We start from the raw sequence: 26439 nt of genomic DNA, 5'->3' as shown, positions 1-26439 counted from the left end.
CTTTTATAAAGTTGTTTCATCCCATTTACAACGCATTAGGTTACCGTACCTTATGGTTCAGCATCAGTGAAGCAACCAGCACTCTAAATTTAAAGGCCTGTCCTAATAGATTGGCAAGAATCAGTTTAAATTTATGCACGGTCCTAGAGATCTACAGTGGAGTGGTGCTCGCTTTTTTAGATCCTTCTTCCAGCCAAGTTGCCTGGTAAAGTTATATCCACAATTGTACTGTGCTACACACTATTTTCTCTCCAAACACCTTGAGTTTCCTCTTAAGTGTAGAGGCCAGATTAACAATTCCCTCCCCCTAGTATTCATTGTTAGGTGCTTCCGAGCGCAGTCATCAACTAATCTCACTAAAAGTTTATCCATTGAATTTTAAGTTTGATAGGAACCTAAATACCAGCAATTATCTGATTTTATACTATCAAGAATAAGGCATATCCCATGAAATAAGTATATAGAGGTGGTTTCTCCAACAAGGAAGATAAAAGCTTGTATTTATAAAGTCAAGAGGTTTTGGCAATTACTCACAAGCAGAACAAGCATTTACAATGCTATAGGTCTCGCATTACAAAGTTAGAGTTATTGGTATTGCATAATTATTTGCAAAGCCAATAGCTCAAACTTTCAGTAATGCGAGAACTATTGCATTGCAAAAGCTTGTTTAGCCATGCTGCGTAGCATCCTGATGCGGATCGTGGCTAAAGAATTTTTTTTTAAAAGACCATAAAATGCTGCAGTCGTGTCTTTTTGTAGGAAGCCACACAACGCATGTGCACACGTACAAATGAGGAAAGCATTTTTTTCATCCTTTTATTTGAAGCGTCGGTGGAGACCGCAAGCAACAGATTGCTGGCAATGGGGGGAGAAGCAATCAGTGAGAGAATGAGGTCATGGGTGGATGGAAATAATGGAAGGGGTGAGGAGAAGCAAAAGGCAAGAGGGCAACATGCAGCAGGAGGGTAAGAAGTCCACAGACTCAAGAGAGCAACGTGGAGCGCAGGGGGTTAGAAGCACACTAGGCAGACAGATTGAAAACATATGTCCTCTAGTGGAGTGTAATCACGGCACCCGCGCTTTACTTTTAACATGAAGTAAAGCGCGGGTGCTGCGATTATACCAAAAGTAAAGAAATTTGGTATAATCGCGGCACCTACGTTTGACTTTGTGTTATAAGTAAAGCGCGGGTGCCACGATTATATCAAAAGTAAAAAACAAGTGGCGCGCGATCATAGCTCCTCCCACTTGGTGTCTATTACGCACTTGGTGCGCGTAATATACACCAACAGCTATGTGCGCACCTCGGGCCATTTGCATGCAGTCTTTTAGAATAAGACGCACGCAAAGGCCAATGGCGGAGCTCAAAAGGAAACTCACGCGCACGAGCCTGTGAGATTCCTAGGTTAGCTCACATTCCCAGTTTTTCACATGCAAAGTGTTGCGTGAGCACTGCTGCGCAGTGCACCGCTAGGAGCGAGACCTAAAAATAGTGACCAGGGTATAAAAACGCCTGCTTACAAAACATTTAAAATTTAGATTGAGCTCTGAGTGATCTCACAGAGTGAACGTTTAAAAAGGACAGTACAATGAGTGTTACAAAAGAGCAATGAAATCGTGCACATTTTTGTTGTAAAGGCTTGCATGGTCTCCAGCCATTTCTATACCAAGCTTAATTCCAGTCCTCTGCCAGAGCCAGTCACCCATTTATCACTTCTGCCCTCACGCTTTGAGTGCTCAGATTTTGTGTGATTACCTCAGGTTTGTGAATACAAAGTGTAAAATAAGCACTAGTACTTAAAGGATTGATGGTGATTACCTCTTATCATCCCAAATTAAAGTGCGGAAAGTTATCGTAAATAAATTGAATGAGACAAAACGCAAGACTGCAACCATTTATTTCCAAGCTGTTCACAGAGCAAAAACACTCTTCCACAGTGCAGCCTTATCTGGACTGCCATTTAAGTAGGATATGGAAAATGCTAGGCAAACAGCGGGAGCATAGTCCAATTTGTGCATATCCATAGCTTTCCTTTCTTTGTCGCTCTTTCCTTCGACGTCCATGCAGCCGGAATTTTTATTAATTTAGTCCAACTAGGAAAAAAAGAAAAAAAATGTTAATTAACAAAGGTGCCAATATACACAGTTACCCTGTGAGCGTGCCCCAAACAGAGCCACGCTCGTGCTGACCGATTACCCAACACAACTTAAATATATACAATTAAAGCACTATAATAGAGCTGGAGCTTAACAGCATGCACAATCTCACAGTGCATGTTACACCCCAACACATCTCCCCTTCATAAACAATATGGTTTATTATTTCTTCATATATACACATACCATTTAGTACTCTAATAAATATGCAACAAAATAATGCTTGGATACTATGAACATACTAGAATACTTGGTTTCAAAATATAATCCTGGGTTTTAGTAGGCATGGTGTGCATCCTACTACCCCTCATAGAGGGACATAGTTGTGTTTGCAAGCGTGTCAATAGACGTGAGTCATCTTGGTTCACACACCACCATGCCTACCTGACTGTACTGCTGATTACTCATATAGAGAAACATTACTGAAATCATCCCCATTTGCCCCACTATGAGACCCGCCCTTCCACACCAAAACCCAATTAAAATTCCACACATTCCCTTCTTCCACGCGCACATCAGTCCTGAACACTCAAGTTACTAGAATAGATATGACCCACAGGATAATAAGCCTTCGTCCACAGTGGCCCCCTGCCGCCTTGTTACCGTCCACAACCGGCCCGACTCTGGATAGTTTCAACCAGCTGTCCAATGAAGACTTTCTGAAAGCTCTCTGACATGAAAAGTGGCTCACCTAATGACCCAGCCCCCATTCGCATCCTCAAACAAGTCGGACCTACCATCTCACACCTGGCCACCAACCTTATTAATGCTTCTCTTAGCCAAGGAGTGGTCCCCCCTAATTGGAAACATGCAATAGTCAAAGCTCTACAGAAAAAACCAGGCCATGATCCTTCAGATCTTTCCAACCTTCGCCCAATCTCTCTTACCAGGCATAAGTAAGATCGCAGAGAAGGTGGTCAACCAGCAATTGTCTGCTTTCCTTGAATCCAACAATCTCCTTCGCCCCTCGCAAACAGGTTTTCGCCCAGGTCAGGGGACCGAGACCGCTCTTCTGAAAGTGGTCGAGGAAGCCAGATGCATCTTGGATTCAGGAGGATCGGTTCTACTGATCCTCCTGGATCTAAGCGCTGCATTTGACACGGTGGACCATAAGATCCTGATCCAGCGACTACTTAGCCTAGGAGTGAGGGACACAGCACTTTGTTGGCTTTCTTCTTTCCTTAAGGACAGAACCTTTCAGGTATGTGAAGGGAATGTGCGATCGGACCTTTTCCCCCCTCCAGTGTGGGGTTCCACAGGGCTCTTCATTGAGCCCTACACTTTTTAACACATACATGGCCCCCTTGGAGTATGTGGTTACTCCCTTTGGGATAAAAGCAGTCACATACGCTGATGACACCCAAATGGTTGTATCATTCTCCTTAGAAGGTGACAAACTCAAAAACCTCCATGACTGTCTAGAAGGAATCCATGACTGGATGTCGAACTCAAGGCTTAAACTAAATGGCTCTAAAACCGAGCTCATGCTGCTGGGACATCAAATGTCATCCCTCCCCACCGCCATGTGGCCATCATGCTTAGGACCCCTTCCACAACCCAAGACTGAACGTAAAAGTCTAGGCTTCTGGCTGGAACAAGACCTTTCTTTGAAAACGCAGGCAAAAAAAACAGCCGGTACCTGTGTGGGCTTACTTAGTTCAACCAGGAAGATTCTCCCACTACTCCCCGCACAATCACAAAAAATGCTCATTCAAGGTCCAATCTTATCAAGATTAGACCATAGCAACGCTCTCTTCTTGGCGGCCCCAGAATCCACTATCAATGTTCTTCAGAGAACACAAAATGCCGCTGCAAGGATTCTGACAGGTACCCCCCGCAGAGCATCAGTCAAACCTGCCCTAAAGGCACTCCATTGGCTGCCGATCCTTGAAAGGGTCAAATTCAAGGCCTTATGTACCACCCACAGAGCTATGCAAAATCAAGGGCCCCCGATGCTTAAGGCCATGCTCTTCCCATATTAACCCACAGGTAACCTGGCTACTGTCCACAGAGTCAAGAAAGCCCGCACTGGAGGGCGTCGCTTTTCGGTAACAGCTGCAACCCTATGGAACGCCCTGCCAACCCAGCTACGTGCCGAACCTAACCACATGAAATTCCGGAAGCTACTTAAGACCCACCTTTTCCCGCAATAACTCTTCCCTTATACTCCTCTGCTTCTCCCCTCAGTTGTTAATGCAATCCCAGCCCTGGGACGCTTCCGGGCAGCCATGCGCTATAGAAATTCCGTTTTCATTTCATTTCAGTTATCCCTTTCTTTAAACAGACAAAAAAAAATTGTGACGTGCTACTTTCTAGGAGTATGCGCTCCAGATCTCCAAGACATTCTTCATTTTCAGTTTGTACGTTTCCACTTTCCTCCTGATCTTACTTTCCTCCTGATCTTACTAAAATCTGTATCTGCTACCTCACCAACTCTTTCCTCTCTACCCCCATGAAACCAGCCTTGTACCTAGCTTACACTGCGAAACAGTTTATAAAGGGGATACATAAGTCTTAGAATATGGGGCTGTCCTGTTAGCCAGCAACATGGATTGCAACGCCTTCCTCCAATCCAAACCACCTTCAACAGAGCTGAATAGCTTATTTTACCACCCTGCTGAACCTTTAGACTTGACCGTTTGCTTAGGGACAGAACACGGGTAATTTTCAAGAACAATCCTGAACCTCTAACTAGTTCTGGGAGTAGTTACTAATGTACCTGGCCCGTTGTCAGTTACAATTTCTTAAAGGATACCTTCCCTGCAAAATACTTCATCCAGAAACTCCACAACACTTTCAGAAGTGACCTTGCCCATTTTAATCTCTGGCCACTTGGAAAAGGAATCAACTAGGACAATTACAAAAAAAACCGTCTTGACAACACTGCAAGTGGCCCAATTATAACTAAGGCTCCCGGTTTTCCGTTTAAACGGATTTTTACATATAAATACAGACAGAAAACGTTTTTTTTGCCTGTATTTATATATAAAAACGGGAAAATACTAACAAAACAAATGGTCCTACTGCCTCTGTGCTCCTCTGTAAAATTAGAGTCAGAGGTGCACAGCGGCGGCCAAAAGAAACGGGAACTGCTGCCCTGAAACTGCTGCAGAGACACTCCAGCACCACTCACAGCGGTAGTTCACACAAGGTAATTGTTGGAGCAGTGCAAGCAGCCGATGTCAATCCTGAGCCCTGCACTGCCCCCTTTCATATGCAAGAACCTGTACACAATATAAACCCCCACACCTCCAGCTAAACCTAATGGCAGCAAAGCATTACCAACACCGTCTATTTCCTACTCTTCCCACAAGCGGCCTGAACAGCGCTTCTTCTGTGCACTAAACTTCAGTGTGTGCAAGGAATGTTTTGTGTCTGTTACAGCTGTGCCCCGAATTCCTGCGTGCGTACATGCTAAAAATATGGAAACAAGATGAAAGTGGGGGATTTAAAGAAAATTGTGTGAATGCTTTCACTTTCGCGGCCGCACTGGTCTACAGAATGCCCTTCAAGCACAATTTAGACCGACAGGCTCATGGATATCAGAGTTTCTGCAATAGCAATTCAAGCAGCCAATTTCAAAGGGTCTTCCATATTAAACGAGTCATCACAGTATTAAGTCGGCGCTTTGCAGCTTGTGTGTACTAATGACGCACTTCAATGAAAAGCTTGGCAGCTACTTGGCCTGCATGCGCATAGCACCGAGAAAGCTGGCATTGCTCCAGAGGCGTGTTTGCTTGCTATCAATATGTCTTGTTACATGGGGGGCGGAGTGTTGTTCAAGGGTGTTCATTTCCTCGGTCAGGAAGCTCCAATTCCAAGAGAATGTAGATTTTCAGAAGGCAATAGATTCCATCCTCGGCCCGCACTGCCCCCTTTCATATGCAAGCGCCTGTACACAATAGAAACCCCCACACCTCCAGCTAAACCTGATGGCAGCAAAGCAATTACCAACACCGTCTATTTCCTACTCTTCCCACAAGCGGCCTGAACAGCGCTTCTTCTGTGCACTGAACTTCAGTGTGTGCAAAGAATGTTTTGTGTCTGTTAAAGCATTGCCCCGAATTCCTGTGTACATGCCAACAATAGAGATACAAGATGAAAGTGGGGGATAAAAAAAAAAAGTGGGTTAATGTATTTTCCCCATTGACCTCAATTGAAATCGAGGCAATGCCAGGCGGGAGACAACCAAAATAAAGGGCTTTTTTTACAACAGCAACAAATCGGGACTCTCCTTCCTGACTCGGGTCGAAACTCTTATTAACCACATGGCTGCTGCGGGGATTTTTGCGCTGTGCTGACTATTGATGATTCCCTTTATTCATGACGAGCTCAGCTCGTCATCAGCACACGACACCCGTGGGTGATGACGAGCTGAGCTCGTCCTCAGCATCGAAAGGGTTAATGCACCCTATTTAGTATTTGTTGCTAAATGTGGCGGTCCAATAGCGTGCCAGTCGGTGCCAAAATATAGTGTTCACTCATTGCATGCTGATGCTTTCTTAAATGATGATAGTGTGTGTTTCTCAAAAGGAGTGCATATCTCAATTAAAGTGAGTGTAACTTTAGTTTTCATACGTACCTTCCTATCAGTAATGATATCTGTCAGAAGTGGTTTATTTATTTATTTATTTTTGTTTATTTACATCAGCACCAGTTACAATGTAAAGAAAAACAAGCATTTGCAATGCAATAGGTCTCGCATATACGCGAGTTTGAGCTATTGACATTGCAAATAACACAGCCTTTTATTTTTGTTTTAGTTTTTAAAACAGAAATAAAAGGCATTGTCATTTACAATGCCAATAGCTTAAACTTGCATAAATGCAAGACCTACTACATTGCAAATGCTTGTTGTCGTATGGGAGGGTGAAGGAGGTTGATGTGGCAGGGCACAGGGGGGACAGTAAAGCCTCCAACAACTATTAGCATAAAGCCTGGCTGCATCTCTCAGTGACTATGTACACTGTTGGGCAGTAAGGCTCAGTTAGCATGTCTTCATTTTTCTATTTAATGTTTATTTAAGTGCTACTTAAATAAAAATATAAACGTGAACAGAAATGACTGTTGCACCACCTGTGCTCTACATTTTATCCATAGTGTCCATATCAAAGCACTATTCTGTACAGATGAAGAAGCAGGATTCTTTAGATATTTTGGTGATTTACAATACCTTGTGGGGTAGGTCGTCTTCTACTGCACACTAAGAATGATCTGATATTCTTCGAGCAGACACTCTCCGATGGCTGATTAAATGTGTGTAAAAGAGATAGTAATGCGTTGACATTTTGCAAGACAGCTGCGTAAATGAGACCTAATCAGAATCATGAATCCACGCATCTTTTCTTAGAGGAAAGGGAAGAAATTTGCTCCCAATAAGTAAAGTGCACTTAGCATAGACTCCATAAAAAAAAACAGCTATAACAACCTAGTGCAAGTGTACACGTCAACTTAAATAAATGTGAGAAAATACTAGCTTTAGCATTCTTTTTTTCTTGTGTCAAAAATAAATGTGGATAAATACAGGTAAAGTAACGAAAAAATAAATATGGATAAATACAGACGGAAATGTGAAAAAAATAAATACCATAAAACCGGGAGCCCTAATTATAACCAATGCAAGCTTCCGCCAGGGTCCATCTGGAAACCCAACAGAATGAGAATCTGGAATATGCATACTGGCTGTTTTATCACTAGAGGCACACTCCGAGAATACCCTTACTTGATGTTCCAACATGGTGCCCTCTTCTTACCGGCAAAAAACTCCCCCTATCCCGTCTCCTAGAACATGAACTGCCCTTCAAGGGCATTGTCAATGACAATGATACTGAGCCTCAGCCTAAAGGGAAAAAAAAACATTGTCACCCCTAACAACCATTTCATTTTCAATGGCTAACTCTTCCCTTTCCATAACGAAAAACTTGTCAATTCTCTAGGAATCACTTGTTCCTCAGGCCAACCCTTATTAATTAACTCCATCACCCGGTTTAACTCTCCATTTGCTTGCATTTCCTCTTTCCATCCATCTTCTTTAATCACTGATGCCACAAACCAATCAAATGGTTATCACTAAAAGTGAATGCCACTTCACATTCATCTTTCGCAGTACTAATCACTCACTATGTATGGGTAATCTAGACATGAAGGGAGCGTGTATGTGGTTCTTCCGTGGCACATGCTCTATACTGTACTGGAATGCTTGCAGTCTGGATGCTAACCTGGCCAACCATGGTCATTGTAAGGCCTCCACCAGGTTACTTATGCACCAATGGTTTGTAGTTAGTTTCAATTACAAATGTAGTGCCCCACAAAAATGTTCTGAAGTGTTCAGCCACCCTGAAACACACCAACAACTCCCGCTCTATGACAAAGTAATTTTTCTCCGCCTCCTGTCAAGCCCTTGAGGTGTAAGATACAATCCATTCTTTACCACACTACCTTTGCATGAGGGCACCTTCCATATCGTGACCAATCGCGTCCACTACAACCCCCCCCACCTACATAAGGTTTGAGACAAGGAGCATCAGCAATCATCTGCTTCAACTTAGTGAACGCCGAAGTGATCCCATCACTCCATTCAAATGTTGCATTCTTTTTGAGTAAACACCGAACTGGTCCACCTCAGGGGCATGGTTAGTTATACATTTATCATAGAACTCAGTCCAAGGAATGCTACCATCTGTTCCTTGCTCACTTCTCCTCCGGCTTAATTTGATGGTAAGCACCTGCCAAAATCCAGAGTGGAGGAAACATGCATGATACTTGACGTTGTGACCATTTGTGCAAGTTGGGCAAAGGGTGGGCCATCCACCCAGATCACACTGTAAAAGCTGCTCAAATCCACATATAGTATCAACTTGCAAGAAAATTTAACAGCTCACAACCTGGGACGCCCAAGGAGAAGATTAAATGGTCCCAATAATGCCATTGTTGTATAAACCCTTTAAAATCTTTCAGTCGCTCCCTGTAAGATAGAACACTTCTAACCCGTGTCTAGTGGACACTGCCTTTTCACAGTTTAATGCAGTGTTTAAACCCACAATATTGCCAAATTGGCCACTGAAAACATTGCTGAATGTTTTGACGTGTTCTTACAAAACCATCCATCTGGGGGCCCGCCACCACTTTTACTGGTCTGTCGATTGACTAACAGGCAGATTCGCTCCGATGTCTAGAAAAATTCCCAGTTCCTCTTGGTGAGACCAAGACAAAAGGGATTGTCCACTCTTTGCCATATATTTTTACCATACGTAAAATGTCCATTAAGCCCAAACAATTACATTGTGTGCCCAGCAGGCGGAATCTGGAGGTAATAAAGTTTTGTCTGGCCACTTCACTGGATATCGGTTGTCCTATAATGATGTATCATGCACATGAATTAACAAGCATTACAATATTCACCCCAATGGAAATATCAAACCATGGAAATTGTCTTTCCATCAGTTCCCAAAAGTGTTGGAAATCTGACCATATGTGTCACCATCTATGGCTTCATTTGCACTTTCACATTAAATTCACTTGCCTAGTATTAAACCTACATACCCTATTAAAGTGTCCTTTCTTGTTGCACTTGGAATATACTATCAGCAGCAGTACAAGATCTTGAATCGCCAAGATGGGATGAACTACCACACCTATAACAAAGCTACACTTTTCCTTTAGCATTCTTTTGCATGGTGGTTTTGCTAGTTTTATCTCCGCTATAATTCTCAACATACACATTGCTGTCAGAATTACCCCATATTTCCAGTACAAACTTCTCAGAATGTTCAATAGACTTAGAAAGATCAAGATGGCTGCATTGAGCGACATGTCTGTGCTTGTTCATAACTAGGACTCTCGGTTTTATGGTATATTTTTTTGTCTTTACAGTCTGTATTTATCCATATTTGTTAAGTTTATTTGTATTTATTCATATTTATTATGGGTTTTTGCGGAAAAGTAACGCTGAAACTGGTATATTTCCATATTTAACCAATAAATATGCAGGCATGCTTGAATGCCTGCCATGTTTCAGTGCAATGAACACCTGCAGAAGATAAATCAATGCACTTATATGAAAATATGCACATTTCAGTACCAGCTTTGTACATAGTCACTGCTGTTTAAACCTTTTTACTAAAAATCCTCTTTTTCAACTCCCTTTCCTATCAATCCACACAGTTATTGGCCTGGCAAAGTGTATTTAGAATCACTCCAAAATCACCCAATTTCCATTTTTATCAACATTTAAAATAAAATACAAACAAGAAAATAAATGGTTCTGTCTGTATTTATCTGTAAAAAAAATAAGTAAAAACGGGACACATGGAGCCTTATTCATAACCGGTCCTGACTTTTTTTGTAGTGGTCCTCATTAAGATTTTGTCTCTTAAAACTTGCTTATTCGTTACGTACTCAAAGTTGCAGGTAAAGGCTAAAGATCTCAGTGAGTACATTTCTATGGACTCATCCACACCTTGCTTCCAAGAGTTAAATTTGAACTTCGCCATAACGCTTGTTTTTCTCCCAAACACAATGGGAAATTGTTTAGAGGAATACTGGTCACCTTCAATTTGGTGAGTCCCAATTAACACTGGTAAATTCCACAACCTCTTAAACAGTCTTAATAAAGTACGGTTACCTTCAGTGCATCACTACTCCCGTTCTAGTACTTCAATGTAGCTTAAAACACTTCCCATAAGAGGTTCCCCAGATACTGCGAGTAAAGCAGGTGGTGGTACAATTCTTGACAGTTAAGAGATCTTAATGAACACAATGAGGATAAGATTTAAAATAAAAGAAATGTCACAATAAGGATAAGATGTAAAAATAAAATAGTTGTCTTACATTTTGTTTGTGTGCATCACTGTAAACGGTAATGCACCGTGGAAACTCTGGATAAGAGCAATTCTGAACAGTGTTAATATTCCTTAAATGCACTAGGAAATTGAAGTAAGCTTCACAACAGACATGTCAGCAATTGTGCACTATTAAGTACCAGAACTACACTGAAACCGTTGAAGAAATCGCCACAGAAATCACAAACTGCAGAAAAGCAAGTTAGTCACAGTAACTACCGCTGAACATCTGTAATAATAAATGCAACCAGTTCCCAATGGTGTGGCGTCTGGGAAACCGGACCAAGAACAATGACTGCATAAAACCACCCAATAAGATGATAATCAAATGTCGGGTGGGCGTGCCACAGCGGAACAAATTAACAGGCACTACAACTTCTCATAAGCCAATCTATGTTTAGCAGCAGTAATGAAACTGCCAATCTCCAGCAACTTCCACAGCTAGCCTACTACATGACCTACATTGGCTGCCAATTGAACGCTGTGTGCAATTCAAAGCTCTAGTCCACATGCACAAATGCCTTTCCAACTCTGGACCCATTTACTGGGATCCCTGGTGTATTCAGTCACCCAAGATTTTTCTGCAGCCAAGCAATTTCGAGTTGGCTATTTCCAGAGAAAGGAAGTCCCGTTAAGGAGATCGAGCTTTCACCTATACGGGTCCTAAGCTCTGGAACTCCCTTCCACTGACACCCAGAGCTTGTCGCTCGTTCTATATTCCGTAAACTGCTAAAAACCTGGCTGTTCTAAATCTCCTGATAGCAAATAGGTTTGACACATTTATCGGGAGGAGCTTGGCGCAGTGAAAACCATTCTTAAGCAGCCATGCGCTTTATAAATCTCGTATAACGATATTACCTCCCCAAAAGCCAATGCCCGAAAGGAAATACTCTGCATTTCAGTGACCGCGTTTTACGAACTAAAGATTACATGCATTGGCCTTGCCTTTCGGACCTTATAAGTATTTAGCAATACAGCACATTATCCAGCGTGCCACAACATCTAGGATTATTTTTTACTCATTACCACAGGTGCACCACAAACTGGACAATAAATTATATAAAATACATGTCCACAAAGTAGTCTTTCAAAATGGTCTCCCTTTATTCAATGTAGTCTTTAAAACAGTCAGGATGATTGAGATATAGCTGATGCGTTTCGTCCTTCTCAGGACTTCATCAGGGCAAACAGATCTTCACTGTAATGTCTATCTAGTGAAGTAAGCCATCAATCAAGAATGTAAAAGATGCTTCCATATTTCAAGATATTATATTTAGAAAATATTTTTAGATGCCACGGGTCTGTGCGGTGAGGACTACCCCCGACTGACACTGGTCGGTTAAAGAACAATGCAACTATACTTGCACACCTTTTAATTCCCTTACCTGGGATTAGGAATAATAAGATTGGGAGTTATACATTCCCACCCTTCCAATGCTTCCATTCCAAGGCACTAAAAATAATTTCTAAATATAGTATCTTGAAATACAGAAGCATCATTTACATTCTTGATTGGTGGCTTACTTCCCTTGATAGACATTACAGTCAAGATCCGTTTGCTCTGAAGAAGTCCTTCTGATATGGACGAAACGTGTCGGCTGTATCTCAAACTGTTTAAGACTTTATTGAATAAAGGATGACAAATTTGGATTATTACTTTGTGGACATGTTTTTTCTATGATCTATTGTCCAGTTTGTTATTTGGGGCACATGTGCTAATGAGTAAAAATTGCTACATTCTTTGATGGGGATTACACTGTGACAGTGGGTGTTTTCAGTGTGTACAATTGCTTTTTGGGTAATTCCATATCACTTACACATAGATTAGAGATAGCAGGTTAGGTGCAGAGACCTATGGGGTTTCACTGTTCAGCCTAATTTTTCTTAACATCTATAATTACTTCATGTGCCACTGGTAACGGCCACACAGATCCAAAGATGGGCTTCTGTGTTATTTAATGAAAATCTCTTCAAATGCGTATTTCTTCAACAAAGAAGCTTTCACACCAATAGGACATTATAGCACTACATTCTTAAAAAGTAGTCTGATCTGTTTCTGTCACAAAAGGATAACTGTCTATGGCCTCCATCATGAATACTGTGAAGGAATCTTTCTGAAGATACATGGTGAATTTTATGGGACTGCACCCTCAAGGTTACAACGCTAGTCTAAACTAGACAATTTAGGCAGTAATATAGAATCGCTTTATACAAGGCATAACTAAAACGTGTCCCCTAAACTAGGGAACAGTCTATTTGTAATTCCTTCTTAATTCCATTTGAAAAAAGGTCTACAAGCATGAGCAATGAAAGGACAGCCATTCCATGCTTTTAAAGGAGCAACTGAGATGAACTCTAAAGATAGTATTTCAAGAGGCCGGTTTGCATAACGTAATACTAATAAGAAAAATTCAAAACCAGTTTATAATTTACCCCCACCTAAACACCAGGAATAATTATTACCCTAGGACTAAGATAGTGAGGGATAAATACTGTGGCCACTGATGCGGTTCAATAATATGCTGAGACATTCCAGCTACCTACTTAACTAAAAAGGAGACGCTTGTGCAGCTGCTAATTTAGACAGGAATGGCACCCTTGCAGCTGCCTCACCCCTTAAAGAATGGTGCCCTTGCAGCCATTAAGAGCAAATCTGCAGTGCTGCTACAGCTGATCCAAGCAGAACACAGCGCTTCTGTAGCTGCTCCAAGTAGAAAATACACAGCGCTCCTACAGCCACTATACTAAAACATGCGGCGCTCCTGGAGCTGCTCTAATAAGAAACATGCAGTGCTCATGAATGTACTCCTAATGTAGTATGCAGGCCATGGCAACCACTAAGTTAGCAGTGATGGTGCGGTGGGGAAAGGGGTACCGAGGGCATAGGGAAACAAACTATAGAGCAATGCAGAGGGAGAAAAATTTAGCGAGAGCAACGATAAGCTAGGGCAGTGGTTCCCAAACTGTGCGCCGCTGCACCCTGGTGCGCCATAATGAGGTGCCAGGGGCGCCGCGCACAGCCTAGGGTGACCAACGGTCCGTAAATTTCACGTACCGTCCGTATGCCTTTTGTCTCCAATTTTGGCCATCATATCGCTGCTCCCCCTCCCAGAAGAGGACTGAAAAAAGCAGTGTTTGGGTGAAAGTGTTTCATGTAGGCTACGGGAGATGGTAGAATTGGAAAAAACATGGGGGGGTTGGCTATTTGGCAGAACAGAAGCACGAAGGGTTTAATACAGTTAATTGATTAGCAGGAACACCTGTTTTCCATGAAATCGGAGGGACAATATAGACAGTGGTTACGAACGATGCTCGTAGGGAATACAGAAGATATTGTTGCAAAAATGAATAATGATTGATGTTAAGCATGTAGAATATAAAGAGATGGGCAATATGGTAATGGTTATGCATTTTATTTACTTCGTGTCCCCTGACGAAGGGCGATTTATAGCCCGAAATGCATTGGGTCTGTTTTAAATAAACACTGCTTTCAACTAACTCCTGCATTTGTCGTGCTTTAGCAAGAGTTCCGATTGGGCACAGCTTCAGCATTAGAAACTTGGAGAATGGCAGAACCACCCGCGTGTGGATTGAGGATTAAAAATGACTAAAGACAAACTGGAGAACATGGTTAAAACTGAAGAAATTTGGAATTAAATATGGACTATTTTTTTTAGCCTTTGAGGCAAAACTTAGCTGTGCGATCGGTTTGGGGCTAAATTTTGTCCCACCCAATGTTTTGTCAGTGTACAGAAGGGCATTCGGTTAGATAAAGGGTAAAACGCCTAAGCTGCAATGTTAGAGCACTTCATTTAAAGAAGCATTTAAAACAAGTTAAAAAGAACGGGTTATCGTTCTTTCTCGGTCTCGTCATTTTAGAACTGAAGTATTTTATTCAACAAAGCCATGGTAGCTGCTTTTTTATTTTAAGGAACTAGCAACCATTGACAAAGCCAATAGTCCTGGATTGTTGTTGGTGTAATGATACTTGCTGTATTATATATCTGGATGCAATGACAGAAATAACATAATACCAGTCGGGCGCAACACTATGCTAAGAGCAGATATTTAGCCTAGGTGTTTTAAACTACGCTCTTAAGTACATCCGACACCCCCTTTGAAGAGACCCCCCAGTTTTTTCATACCACTTAAAGCCCTGGAAACAACACCATGTTACAGTCCCCTCACATCATGTGTGACTCATGACTTCTACGTTTTCAGTCTGCCTATGTGCAGGGGCGTAGTGAACCCTCCACCAAGGCCTTGCTGCAGTTAGTTCTTGATAGGCCTCTTTTGCCTGCAACTCTGCAGACAAAGGCTCAGCTCCTAATGTGAAAAGGTGGGTGAGTAAATAAGTGAAGGAATGTCTGAATGGATTACTGAAAGGATGAATGGAAGGGTGGAATGGATAGATAGTGAAAGAAAGCATGGATGGATGAGTGAAAGTATGGATGAGAAGGTAAATAGATAGATGGATGTATGGGTGAAAGGATAGATGAGTGAAAGGGCAGCTGATGGGAGAGTAAATTGGTGGATGGGTGTGTGGATGGATGAATCAAAGGGTAGATAAGGGGCAAGTGAATGGGTGGATGGATGAGTTGATAAGTGAAATGATGGATGGATGAGTGAAAGGGTGGATGTAAGGATTGATGAGTGAGTGAAAGATGAGATTAATAATTCAAGCATTCCAACCATTATAATACCTTCATTGCGTCGCTATTACTTTAAGGAAGACAACAGGAAGTACATACCCCCCCCACCCACCAGTAAAAAAACTGGTGGGGAGCCACGGCCAACTGCCGGATAGGTCAAGGGAGCCACAGGTCAAAAAAGTTTGGAAACCACTGAGCTAGGGTGAAAGCACACCCTTTACATGTAATCTGAGCTGAGTAGCAAAGTGCAGCGAGCTGCCACTTTGGAACTGGAGAACTGCTCAGTAAAGCGCTCCAAAACCTTCCGGTCAGGTTCTCGTTTGCGGGAGAGTGTTTCCAAAGACACATTTGCAGCCAAAGAGTTTTCCTTTTTTTGATCCATTTCACAGAGGAACAAATTAGTAAAAGAGTAAGATTCCTTCGTTGAAGTCATGGTTTTTAGCAAGTGAGTGGAGGAGCAAACCTAAAGTATATTAATGTTCAACACAGATGTTCGCTCAGAAAATAAACAGATCTTTGGGCTGGGGTGGATGTGTGACATTGATCCACATTCTGTCCAACACCTGTTTTGTTTGCAATTGCCGCCATAAGTGCGCTGGGGATGCTCAGACGTGGGTCCCAGGCACTCCACACCACTGGAGTCAAGCTAGCCGGGCTGATGAGAGGTGTTACCTCGAAACCGGTCCGGTCCTCGGATGCTTGATTCCGTTCTGGGAAGGACATGGCTTTTGTAGTTCGGACTGGACTGTTCCCATGGGGCACAGGGTCAGAGCTGATTTGCATATCGCCATTGTCTAACCCAGGGTGGTGTGCAAAAAAACGATGGATTTGGGCCCAGATCTTTGGACTGGGGTGAATGTGTGACATTGATCCACATTCTGTCCATCACCTGTTTTGTTTGCAGAAAATAAACACGGCAGATCTAGCGAACTTTACATCACACACCTTTGACCTCCCTAAGGGCATCGCTGAGTTGCCCCCTTCTGTCAACCATGGCCCCCGAAAAGCTATGTTTGCTACTAGTTAAACAAGGAGGTGGTCCCAACTGCGCATGAGACTCTCCTGCTTTACAGAAACTCATTAAAGAAAATAACGCTGACAGACTAAAGACGATGTACAGCGTAACAGACAAAAGGGCTAATCCTCATGTGCCGTTACAACTGAAGATATGGTGGTAATATGGAGTGACAAGCCATTGACCAATACGGGCGGAGATACGCCAATACAGTATGGTGTTGTAATAATGCTTAATCTTATGTTCTCTCTAACCCTTCCTTTGTGTCCTTTACTTATACAATGTTCTTAGTGGTTTCATCACTCAGCGAGATTCCCAACTTGGCAGTTATGAGTCTGGTCAGCTAGGAAGTTATACACTCTTACTTATGTTCCTGAATAAACTAGAATATATACTTAAGACATCGCTGGTTTCCTGCCTTTATTCCACATCATATGGCTCACAGAGCAGCGTATGCACTGCCAAGGATCGACCTAAAAATGCCTGATGCTGTGCAGGAAGTGCTTGGTCCCAAAAAGCATAAATCAAAAGACAATAGGGAACACTGCACGAAGTACGGCACCCATGAAGCGCGTGCCACAACACACACTTGAGGGAAGGGCTTGATTACACTGAAGCGCGGGGGCCGTGAATTAGGTGCTGTGCTATGTGGTAAGTGCTCAGTCTTAACGTAAAAAAAAAGTTAAAAAGACAAGAAATACAATGGCAAAAGTGTAACAGGGCAAGTCGTGCGGCGATACTCCCATGAGGAAAAGGTGGGACAATCAGGTAATATTACCCACTTAGAAGCACTGTTTTTTCAAGAACACTGACAAAAGCCAATCAAAAGCTGGTGGCAGGGCTGTAACCCCACAGATCGAATGCAAGATGTCTCGAAGGCAGCGCTTGTGCACTGCCTAGGCTCAACCTAAAAACAGCAGGAATACTCGTCACAAGGACCGCTAAAGAACCAGTTTGACAGTGGCAGAAGGATAGGTTTCTTCAATTAAAACATTGGGATACCAATATGCTCTTACTTTAGGCCTGCCTGGTAACTCATTTACAAACAATACGGTTCACAGCCACTCCCTTTTCAATTACTTGCAATCTATAACTACCTTCCAATGACTTTAAATTAGCCTATTAACTGCAGCCAGAAATATGAATTTCCGTGTTTGCCTGTGCCCACCTACTACACTCCCCCAATCGTCCCCTACCACTCACTTAACCCAGGACAGCCAATCATCAACAGACCTACAAGCCAGCAAACTTAAGAGTTAGAATTACATAGCTACTGACATTTGCTTTGATCAGCACGTCATAAGTTTAAATCTGCGATCAGTAGGCAAGTTTCATTAACCTTGCTAATAAAAATAGTTCAGAAGCAGCAGAAGTGTATGAATCGTCATGTGACTTAAGTTGTTAGAAATCAAAATTAATAGGCCTTAGAAACCTTCTCCCATGACCCTTCCATTATGGCTATAAATTGCATAGAAGGGATGATTTCAAGGGAGCTTAGACCATGTCCTGTGACGTACTACTCTGTCAAGCACCGTACATTTAAAAAAGCAAAAAGGTCGCAGTTGTGAATACCTATATATTTAACTCGCGTACTGGCTTTTAGCATAATACAAACGGATATATATAGATATATATGCCACAATGCGACGAATTGCACACAATGAACCTACATCTCTGCAACTATAATGCAAGTCCAATACTTTCAATTTTCGAACAATGACTGCAAATGGGGACTAAATACAGTTAACTGTGTGGTGCGATAAGCTTACCTTTACAAAGCCGATATCTTTGGCATACTGCCTGAAACACTGGCGACACATGTTCAAACCATACTTGCGAATCAGTCCGTGCTTGTTCGAGCACACGCGGCTATAAAAGAAAAAACAGTTATTACTGTATTAAGAGTTACTGTAGTGTTATGGTTATCTGAAGTGATTCAGATGCACGCTGCCGTCAAATCAGTGCCAGAAATGACAAGCAACAATTGTTCAAAATACGAACAGCCAAATATGCTTTCATACTACGTTGTACAATAAATGCACAGAAAACTAAATTTTTCGGTACAAAAATATTGGACCTTAAACTAAATCTAAAAGGGGCTTTTACCTCGTCCTTTTGGAAATAACTGCAGGTCTCACAAAGCAAAAGCCCATTTTACGTCGCAACCTTGAATAAATAACTCTTTTTGTATTTGACAGCCCGGTTAGTAGAAACTATGATGTATCGAACAGCGAAGATCAACATTGGTAAGTAGCCATTAATTATGCTTAGAATAAAGAGATATGGAATAGTGAGGATACACTGACGAATGTGAAGAATACACTTAATCAGAAAATAGTATATGTGGTAATGAAAGGGGGCAATGGTGGGGGTGGAAGAGCGGTACTGCATGTAGTCTGAGCTTGGAGGGTCAGTTATTTCCCTCTGTTGCCCGGACGAGCGGCACCGGAGAACGTCCGCTCCAACCTCGCGGGATGCCGCCATTAAGTTGACCCACGCGGGTGGATACTACTGCTCCTTCCGAAGCAATTCCCCGACGCTACAGAGCCTGAAAAGGCAAAGAAAACAGGAGACTACGTGCACCAAAAGAAACCCGCAGTTTTAAAACTCCACTACTGACTAACCAAGATCGGGAACCCTGTCCGAACTTCCTCGGGTGGCTCCAGTAGAGCTGCTGGTGACCCATCTTGTTCTTTCACAGATCGCGAAAAGGAAGAGGCGGAGTCAAGCGTCACATTATCAACCCCTTGACGTCAGTCCATCGTACAGTAGGAGGAGTAACTTCCTGTTGCTTTAAACTACATTCGATTCAATGTATTAGGCTGAGTTTTGCGCACAGCTTTAACCATTAGAAAAGCGTGTCAGCTTTCCCTTAACTTTTGCAAATAGCCGCCATATTACGATGTTGGTTGACGGTAAATTTCTCTATTTATAACACAAAATAGAGTCTCTCGCTTTAAAATGCATTGCTATGTAAAATCTGCGTCTAATTAGTTTTTGGTGTGTAACCGTTGCTTGTGCCGAAAAAACACGTTCAGAACAAATTTGCCGCTGTATGACTAATTCTACTCTTCTGTGGTTTTTGTAATGCAAACTTCTACAGCCTCAGCTTCCGCCGGAAGCGCCACCGCGCACTGCACGCTGGGACGGAAGAGCCTAGGGTTGACTATCTGATGAGCGTGTCTGCCTCTTACTGGAGCGCTGTGGAGTTAAGCGAACGGTTTCAGCTCAGCTTTGCGCCTTGAGGCATCATGGAGCTGCAGTGTGAGGTGGAGGTTGTTACTCTTATGCTGCCCACCTTTGGCATTGGCAGACATCATCTCCTGACCAAGTCCTGGGGCTAGAGTGTTGCCCTTGGACACACTCTAAATTTAGCGTACACACTACTAACCTGTTTTATAAACTTGAAGCTACATAGCTGCCATTTTTTGGTTTACTTGTGTGTGACACATTTGTTTCATTCATTTATTTTAAGGTTTTATAGAGCGCGAACCAGACCCGTGAGGGTATCAGAGTGCTGTACAGGTTTGAGGGTGGTATACAAAGCGTTAGGAAGGGAGGGAACAATTGGATAAGATGGGGGATACATTATACAAGAAAAAAACACACAGTTTAAGGTCCCGGCTACAAGAAGGATGCAAATGTAACAATAGGAAGAAACTTATAAAAGAAGGCCTGCAGTCTCAACTCTTGGGAGGGATGCCCAGGAGTGCAGTATAAGATTTCCTTCGCAGAGCAGTGGATGCTGTCAAGGTGGATGGTGGAAACAAGTTGCTACGGTGATTGCGATGTAGTCATCAGACGAGGTATTTGCCCATTAAGAAGGTTTTGATTTCCTTTTTAAAGTGTGCCAAGGACGGAAGTCTTCTAATGGCGGGTGGGAGGGAGTTCCAGATTCTTGGAGTGGCCCCAGAGAAGGCCCGATTGTAGGTTTTTTTCTTGCAGAAGCGGGCTGGTTGCAGCAATAGGTCTTTGGCAGATCGGGAGTTTCTGACTCCTCCTGATATCACAAGTTTATGGGCGAGAAAAGCAGGGGAATTGAAGTAGAGAGCTTTGTGAGTAATGCAGGCCAGTTTGAATTGGATTCTGGCCTCTAGGGGAAGCCAGTTCAGAGTTTTGAGGTGGGGAGAAATGTGGTCAAATTTCTTTGAGCCAGTTAGGAGTCTGGCGGTGGTGTTGAGGCAGGCTTTCAGTGGGGCCAGGGAGTTCTTGGGTAGCCCTGCGAGAGTGGAGCATCCATATTCTAGTCTGGAAATTACTAGAGCCTGGATTGCCGTTTTGAGGTCGGAAACCTCAAGGAAGGGTTTTAGGTTTCTTAGCTAGCTTAGGTGGAACCTGGCCGTCTTGGCCATTGAGTTTATATGGCTGCGCATGTTCAGGCTACTGTCAAGGGTTATTCCTAGGAATTTTGCAGAGTCAACAATGGTGGGAGGGCAATTTAGTGCTGTGACTCTCTTGATCCATTCCTGGATGTCAGGGTTGGTTTTGCGTGGGGAGATTGGTAGAAATTCAGTGTTATTTGCTTTGAGCTTAAGCTGGTTGGCGATGAGCCAATGGACTGTCAGCTTTAGTGCCTCATTCAGGGAGCGAAAGTCCTCAGAGAAGGAGATTTTGATATAGATCTGTGTATCGTCTGCCTACATAAGGTAGGAGATATTGGCGGAACGTAATACCTCGGTGAGTGGTTCGAGGTAAAGATTGAGGAGGGTAGGGGAGAGGGTTGATCCTTGGGTGACTCCAACCATGACTGGAGAGGGGGCGAAAAGATTACCGTTGATAAGGACTCTCCGAGAGCATTTTTTTAGGAAGGATCTAAACCATTCAAGAACGGTGCCATCTAACCCCATCCTGATTTTGAGTCGTTCAAGGAGGATTTCGTTGTTAACCGTATCAAAGGCAGAAGATAGGTCTAGGAAGGTTAGTAGACAGTTTTTTTAGGAAGGATCTAAACCATTCAAGAACGGTGCCATCTAACCCCATCCTGATTTTGAGTCGTTCAAGGAGGATTTCTTTGTTAATCGTATCAAAGGCAGAAGATAGGTCTAGACAGTTTTTGCCTTGATCGAGGGCATGAAGGGCGTCATCCACGATGTGGAGGAGGGTGGTTTCCGTGCTGTGTCCAGGTCTTGAAACCGGATTGGTAGTCATCTAGCAGGTGGAAGTTATTAAGGTGTAGGCTCAGCTGCTGTTGTACACATTTTTCTAGAACTTTGGCAAGGAGTGGGATGTTGGATATGGGTTTGTAATTCTTAGCGGAAGCAGTGTCCAAGGTAGTTTTTTTAGGTCTCGCCTAGACGTAAGCAAAGCGAAGCTTTGCTGTCTAGGGAGACAACTAATGTTGTCGCTTTCCAGGGAATGTGGACAGCAGACTGTGACGAGCCTGTCCTCCTGTAGATTGCAGCTCGTGAGCGCGCACGTCGCGTCGCCCTGCCTGATATTCGCATTCACACAAAGGCTCCCGCACGCATGCGCACATACACACACTGCATACACACACACGCACCCCCCTTTAACAGACACACGCACGCACAGACACACTACAACAGACACACGCGCACACCCCACCCCCACTCACCCCTCCTCCTCAGCAACACACTCACCTGTTCTGGCGGTGCTCGGCGTGCCTCTCGGGCGGCGGTTGCGCTTTGCGGGGCACTCTCACCACATGAGAGTCCCGCCTTCTTCATGCGCCCGGCCGCTCTTCACCCGGTCCCCCATCTCGGGACCGGGACTCGATCAGGAGCCCTCGGGGCTCCTCGGACAGTGGCTTCTCTCTCGCGCCGCGATGGGGGCGGGACTTCCGGTTGGGGCCGCGCTGCGATTGGCCGGCTGCCCAACCGCTTCCGGGTCGTCGCAGGCAGCGCGGCGGCCCGGCGGGAACTTGAAGAAACTCCAAGATTCACCTGCGGTTTGCCAACTTCACCCGTGAAGAGCTCGTGGCAGATTTCAGCACATTTCATGGAAATTTGGGGACTTCAAGGAAAACGACGGGTGCCGCTTTCGGCTTTTAAATTCTTCAGAGACTTCTTATATTACAAGCGGTAGTGCTGGAGTGATCAAGGATTGATCTTTCAGTGAAGTGGGCGGCCGTGCCTCTGCTCTTAACGTTTCTGGGCACGTGCGCATCCCGATTAAAAATGTGGAATGCTTCCGACAGCTTCCGTAGTGGTGGTATGTTAATGTACTAGAGGAAACCGTGAGGCGGTCGACTTTGGCAGTTATTGCAGCAGAACCGGAACTCAAGCTCATTTTTCAAAGTAATAGCGTGCCCCGGGTCGGAGACACAGAGTCGTCCAGGTAATAATAATGTTGTTTAATTCGGTCGAGCTGCATTTTCCTTTATAATATGGCACACTTTCTGTTTAGCCATGCTATATTGCTAACTATTTACATATCTTAGCGTAGTCCACAAGTCACAAACTGGCCTATTTTCTGGGAGGAATCAGCTCAATGGACCGTTCCAGATAATCATAGTTCTGAAAAGTGTATCTGTTTCATCAATTAACAAGATTAGTGGGGTGCAGGTAAATATTGAACTTTGCGCGACGCTGCCTTGCAAACAATGCATCAAACTGTATTGAGGTCCGGAAATGTGTCATGGCATCATGGCTGTTTGTTAGTTCTCAACTTCTTGAGAGAACCTGAAAGTTTAAATATACCAATTAGTGGCCAATTGTGAGGGTATTTTGTGTGAGCTTATTGGCAATGGACAACTGAGGGCCACCAAAACCCTCTAGATGATTTGAGCCCAACTTTATTTCTGTTATGTTGCACACAAGGAACCATGGGCCGGTTTAAATAAGTTCTGACTGAGTGCATATTTAATCTAGAATTTCCATGAGCCATGTGCACTAATTCACATCGTGCATAGCAAATTGTTGGTGGGTAGTGCAAACTGTGCAGGCTGCCATGCTCCGTAAGACTTGAGGGAAGACCATTGCTTAGTCATAATTTTTGTTTCTGTTGATTGTCATGCGCTGCCTACACCAGGGACATGATTATACCAGCCATTAACCTTGCTATGGCTGAATCTTTCCATTAGGGCCACACAAAATGTTAATTCTCTGCATAATATGTAACACAAGTCATCGTTAAAGAAATTGGTTTTATCAGCTGTGTTTGTCAGCCTTGATTACACAGATTTTAGGTTTCGCTGAAGCCATCGTGTTCGCAGTGACTTGTTCTTTTTATTCACATGAAATCACAGTTGTCTCTCGCAACTTAATGGATTTTTTTATAGCTGGCATTTACCTCTGTGTTTCTTTATTTTATATATTGCCTTGCAAACTCACGCACGTATGTAATGTTTCCCAATATTTATTTTCCCATAGTTTATAGTCCCAGGAGACTCACCCTCACACACTCTGCACCCTCACACACTCTGCACCCTCACAGACTCTGCACACTCACACACATACCCTCCAAATCCCACTCAGTGCCACATAATTACATGCCACATAATTACACAGCACTCAATGCAGCATACTCTAAATACCACTCAGTGCCACATAATTACACGCCAAATAATTACACGCCACATAATTACACTGCACTCAATGCCACATACACTCCAAATCCCACTCAGTGCCACATAATTACAGGCCACATCATTACACAGCACTAAATGCAACATACACTTCAAAAACCACTCAGTGCCACATCACAACTGGTTCAAATATGTTCTCTCAATGTTTCAAGCTTTATTACAAATGTCACAAAAATATGATAATATTTCACTTCTGTTCTTGGATTTTCGTCACAATACAATGAACATAATCTTCACAAAAGTTATTTGAAAAAGCTATTGCCATTATAAATTACAATACCTTTTATTTAAGTATTATTAAAAAATTAAAAGCCATTTTTATTTGTAATATCAATACATGTAAGTCACGTAAATACAACACATATTGCATTACAATTGCTATAGGTGTCACATTTGCGAAAGTTAAAACTATTGGCATTGTAAATGACAAATCTATTAATTTCGCTATTTTCAAAACCAACACATACATAAAAAAATTGTAATTTACAATACCAATAGCTCAAACATTCCCAATGCGAGACCTATTGCATTGCAAATGCTTGTTTAGTATAAGGACAACTTGGCCAGCCTTGAGTGAGTCAGGAATTGAGCCCTGTTGGAGGGAGGCGTTGATTATTGAGGTCCAGGAGGGAATGATAGCCTGCGAGGCGGCTGCTAGGCAGTTAGAGGGGAGAGGATTATTGAAGTGGTTGTTCGGGTTTAAGGAGGCGAGAATTTTCGAGGTAGAATGTTTGTCATAGAATTTAAAGTTGGACCAGTGCGCTAGTTTTTTGGGTGAGGTTTGGGAAGATAGCGCATGGAGAGAAGGTGGATCTGGTAGATTTTGATTTTGGCGGTGAGTTGCGGATTTAAGTTCATTTCCTAGGGCAGAGATTTTGTCACAGAAGAAGGAAGAAAATTCCTCGCTTGATATTAGGGGTTTGGGTGTTTCCTTGGAGGTTTTCACTAGTTTGTTGGATTGGTGTTTGACCAAGTCGAATAGCTTGCAAGGTCGGTTTTTGGCACTCTCGAGTTCGGTTTTGAAGAATTCTTTATTAGAGTTGAGTATTTTCTTGTTATAAGCATTTCTGGCCTAGCGGAGAAGTTTTAGATGGGCTGCTGATGGGTGTTGTTTCCAGTTTCGTTCAGTCTGTCAAAGGGATCTCCTCTCCTTGTTGAGGGATCCGCTGAACCAGGGATTCCTGTCCTTGATCTGGGTTCTTTTTAATTTCAGTGGTGCCAGGTCATCGAGAATTTCTGATATAGTTGAGGAACAGTGATCCACTAGGTTGTCGACCGAGGTGCACTGAGGGGGGGGAGGGTGTTGGTCTCACAACGCGCTGCTAGTTTCCCGTGATCAAGGTTCTGCTAGTTTCCTGTGATAGAGGTTCTTGGTGTCTCTAACCCAATGTTTGGGAATCACGGGTTGAGGTGTTCATTCCTTGTGAGAGCTGGGCAGGAGGAAGGTGATGGCTTGGTGGTCTGACCAATCACACGGGTCAATAGAGATAATTTTGACCCTGATTCCTTAGCAATGATCCAGTCTAGGGTGGCGCCTTTCAAGTGCGTATGGAGAGAACAGGCTTGGGTAAGGGCTAGGTCGGCCAAGAAGTCACTGATGGCATTGACCTGAGGGTCCTTGGGATCGTTCCAGTGTAAGTTTAAGTCGCCAAGGAAAATGTCATTAGAGTTTGGCGAGACCTTGGCTGTGATGATTTCCATGAGGAGGTCCATGAAGGTGTCATTCTTGCCTGGGGGTGGTAAAATATGTGAAGTTTGTACAGTTGAGAGGTGTTGTTGGAGACGGAGAGTGAAAGGTATTCGCAGGAGTCTGTAGGGACTACCGGCAGTTCCGTAACCAGGAGGTTAGAGCGGTAGATGCAGGCAATGCCACCCCCTTTTTTCTTTGAGTGCCTGTCCATCCTTATGATGCAGTAATTTGGTGGGACTAAGTGGTCAAGGTAGGGCGAAGTGGATTCCCTGAGCCAAGATTCCGTCAGGATCGCTAAGTCTGATTTATGTCTCAGGATGAAGTCGGGGACATCAGATTTACTGCGGATCTGCAGTTTATTAGGAGGCCGGTTAAGGAAGGGTAGGAGTGAGTGTCAGGGGTAGATGCAGAGATGGGAACTTTAGCTAGGTTGCTATTGACCACCCCTCTGACCCGGAAGGTGGCAGATCTGTTGGGGTTGGTTGGCACCGAGCGGTTAGGGTGTTCTTCCCTCAAGGCAGACTCGTAGCTAATGAGGA

The 26439-nt window shown here is 43.3% G+C and overlaps 1 protein-coding gene across 1 annotated transcript; it reads right to left on the bottom strand.

Annotated features, from left to right (window-relative positions):
* Positions 1–1881: 1881 nt before the first annotated feature.
* On the bottom strand, positions 1882–19802 carry LOC147689799 (small ribosomal subunit protein uS14). The gene is made up of 3 exons (XM_086937282.1): positions 19289–19802; positions 18434–18533; positions 1882–2094 (listed from the first exon to the last, which is right to left on the bottom strand). Exons 1-3 carry the CDS (start codon positions 19348–19350, stop codon positions 2086–2088), a joined length of 171 nt encoding a protein of 56 aa, XP_086793408.1. The 5' UTR covers positions 19351–19802; the 3' UTR covers positions 1882–2085.
* Positions 19803–26439: the final 6637 nt, after the last annotated feature.

The sequence above is a fragment of the Lissotriton vulgaris genome, chromosome 9 (assembly GCF_964263255.1).
Source record: "Lissotriton vulgaris chromosome 9, aLisVul1.2, whole genome shotgun sequence".
Classification (NCBI taxonomy): Eukaryota; Metazoa; Chordata; class Amphibia; order Caudata; family Salamandridae; genus Lissotriton; species Lissotriton vulgaris.
Note: the sequence above shows the minus strand (reverse complement) of the source record. Positions and strands in the feature narration are given on the sequence as shown.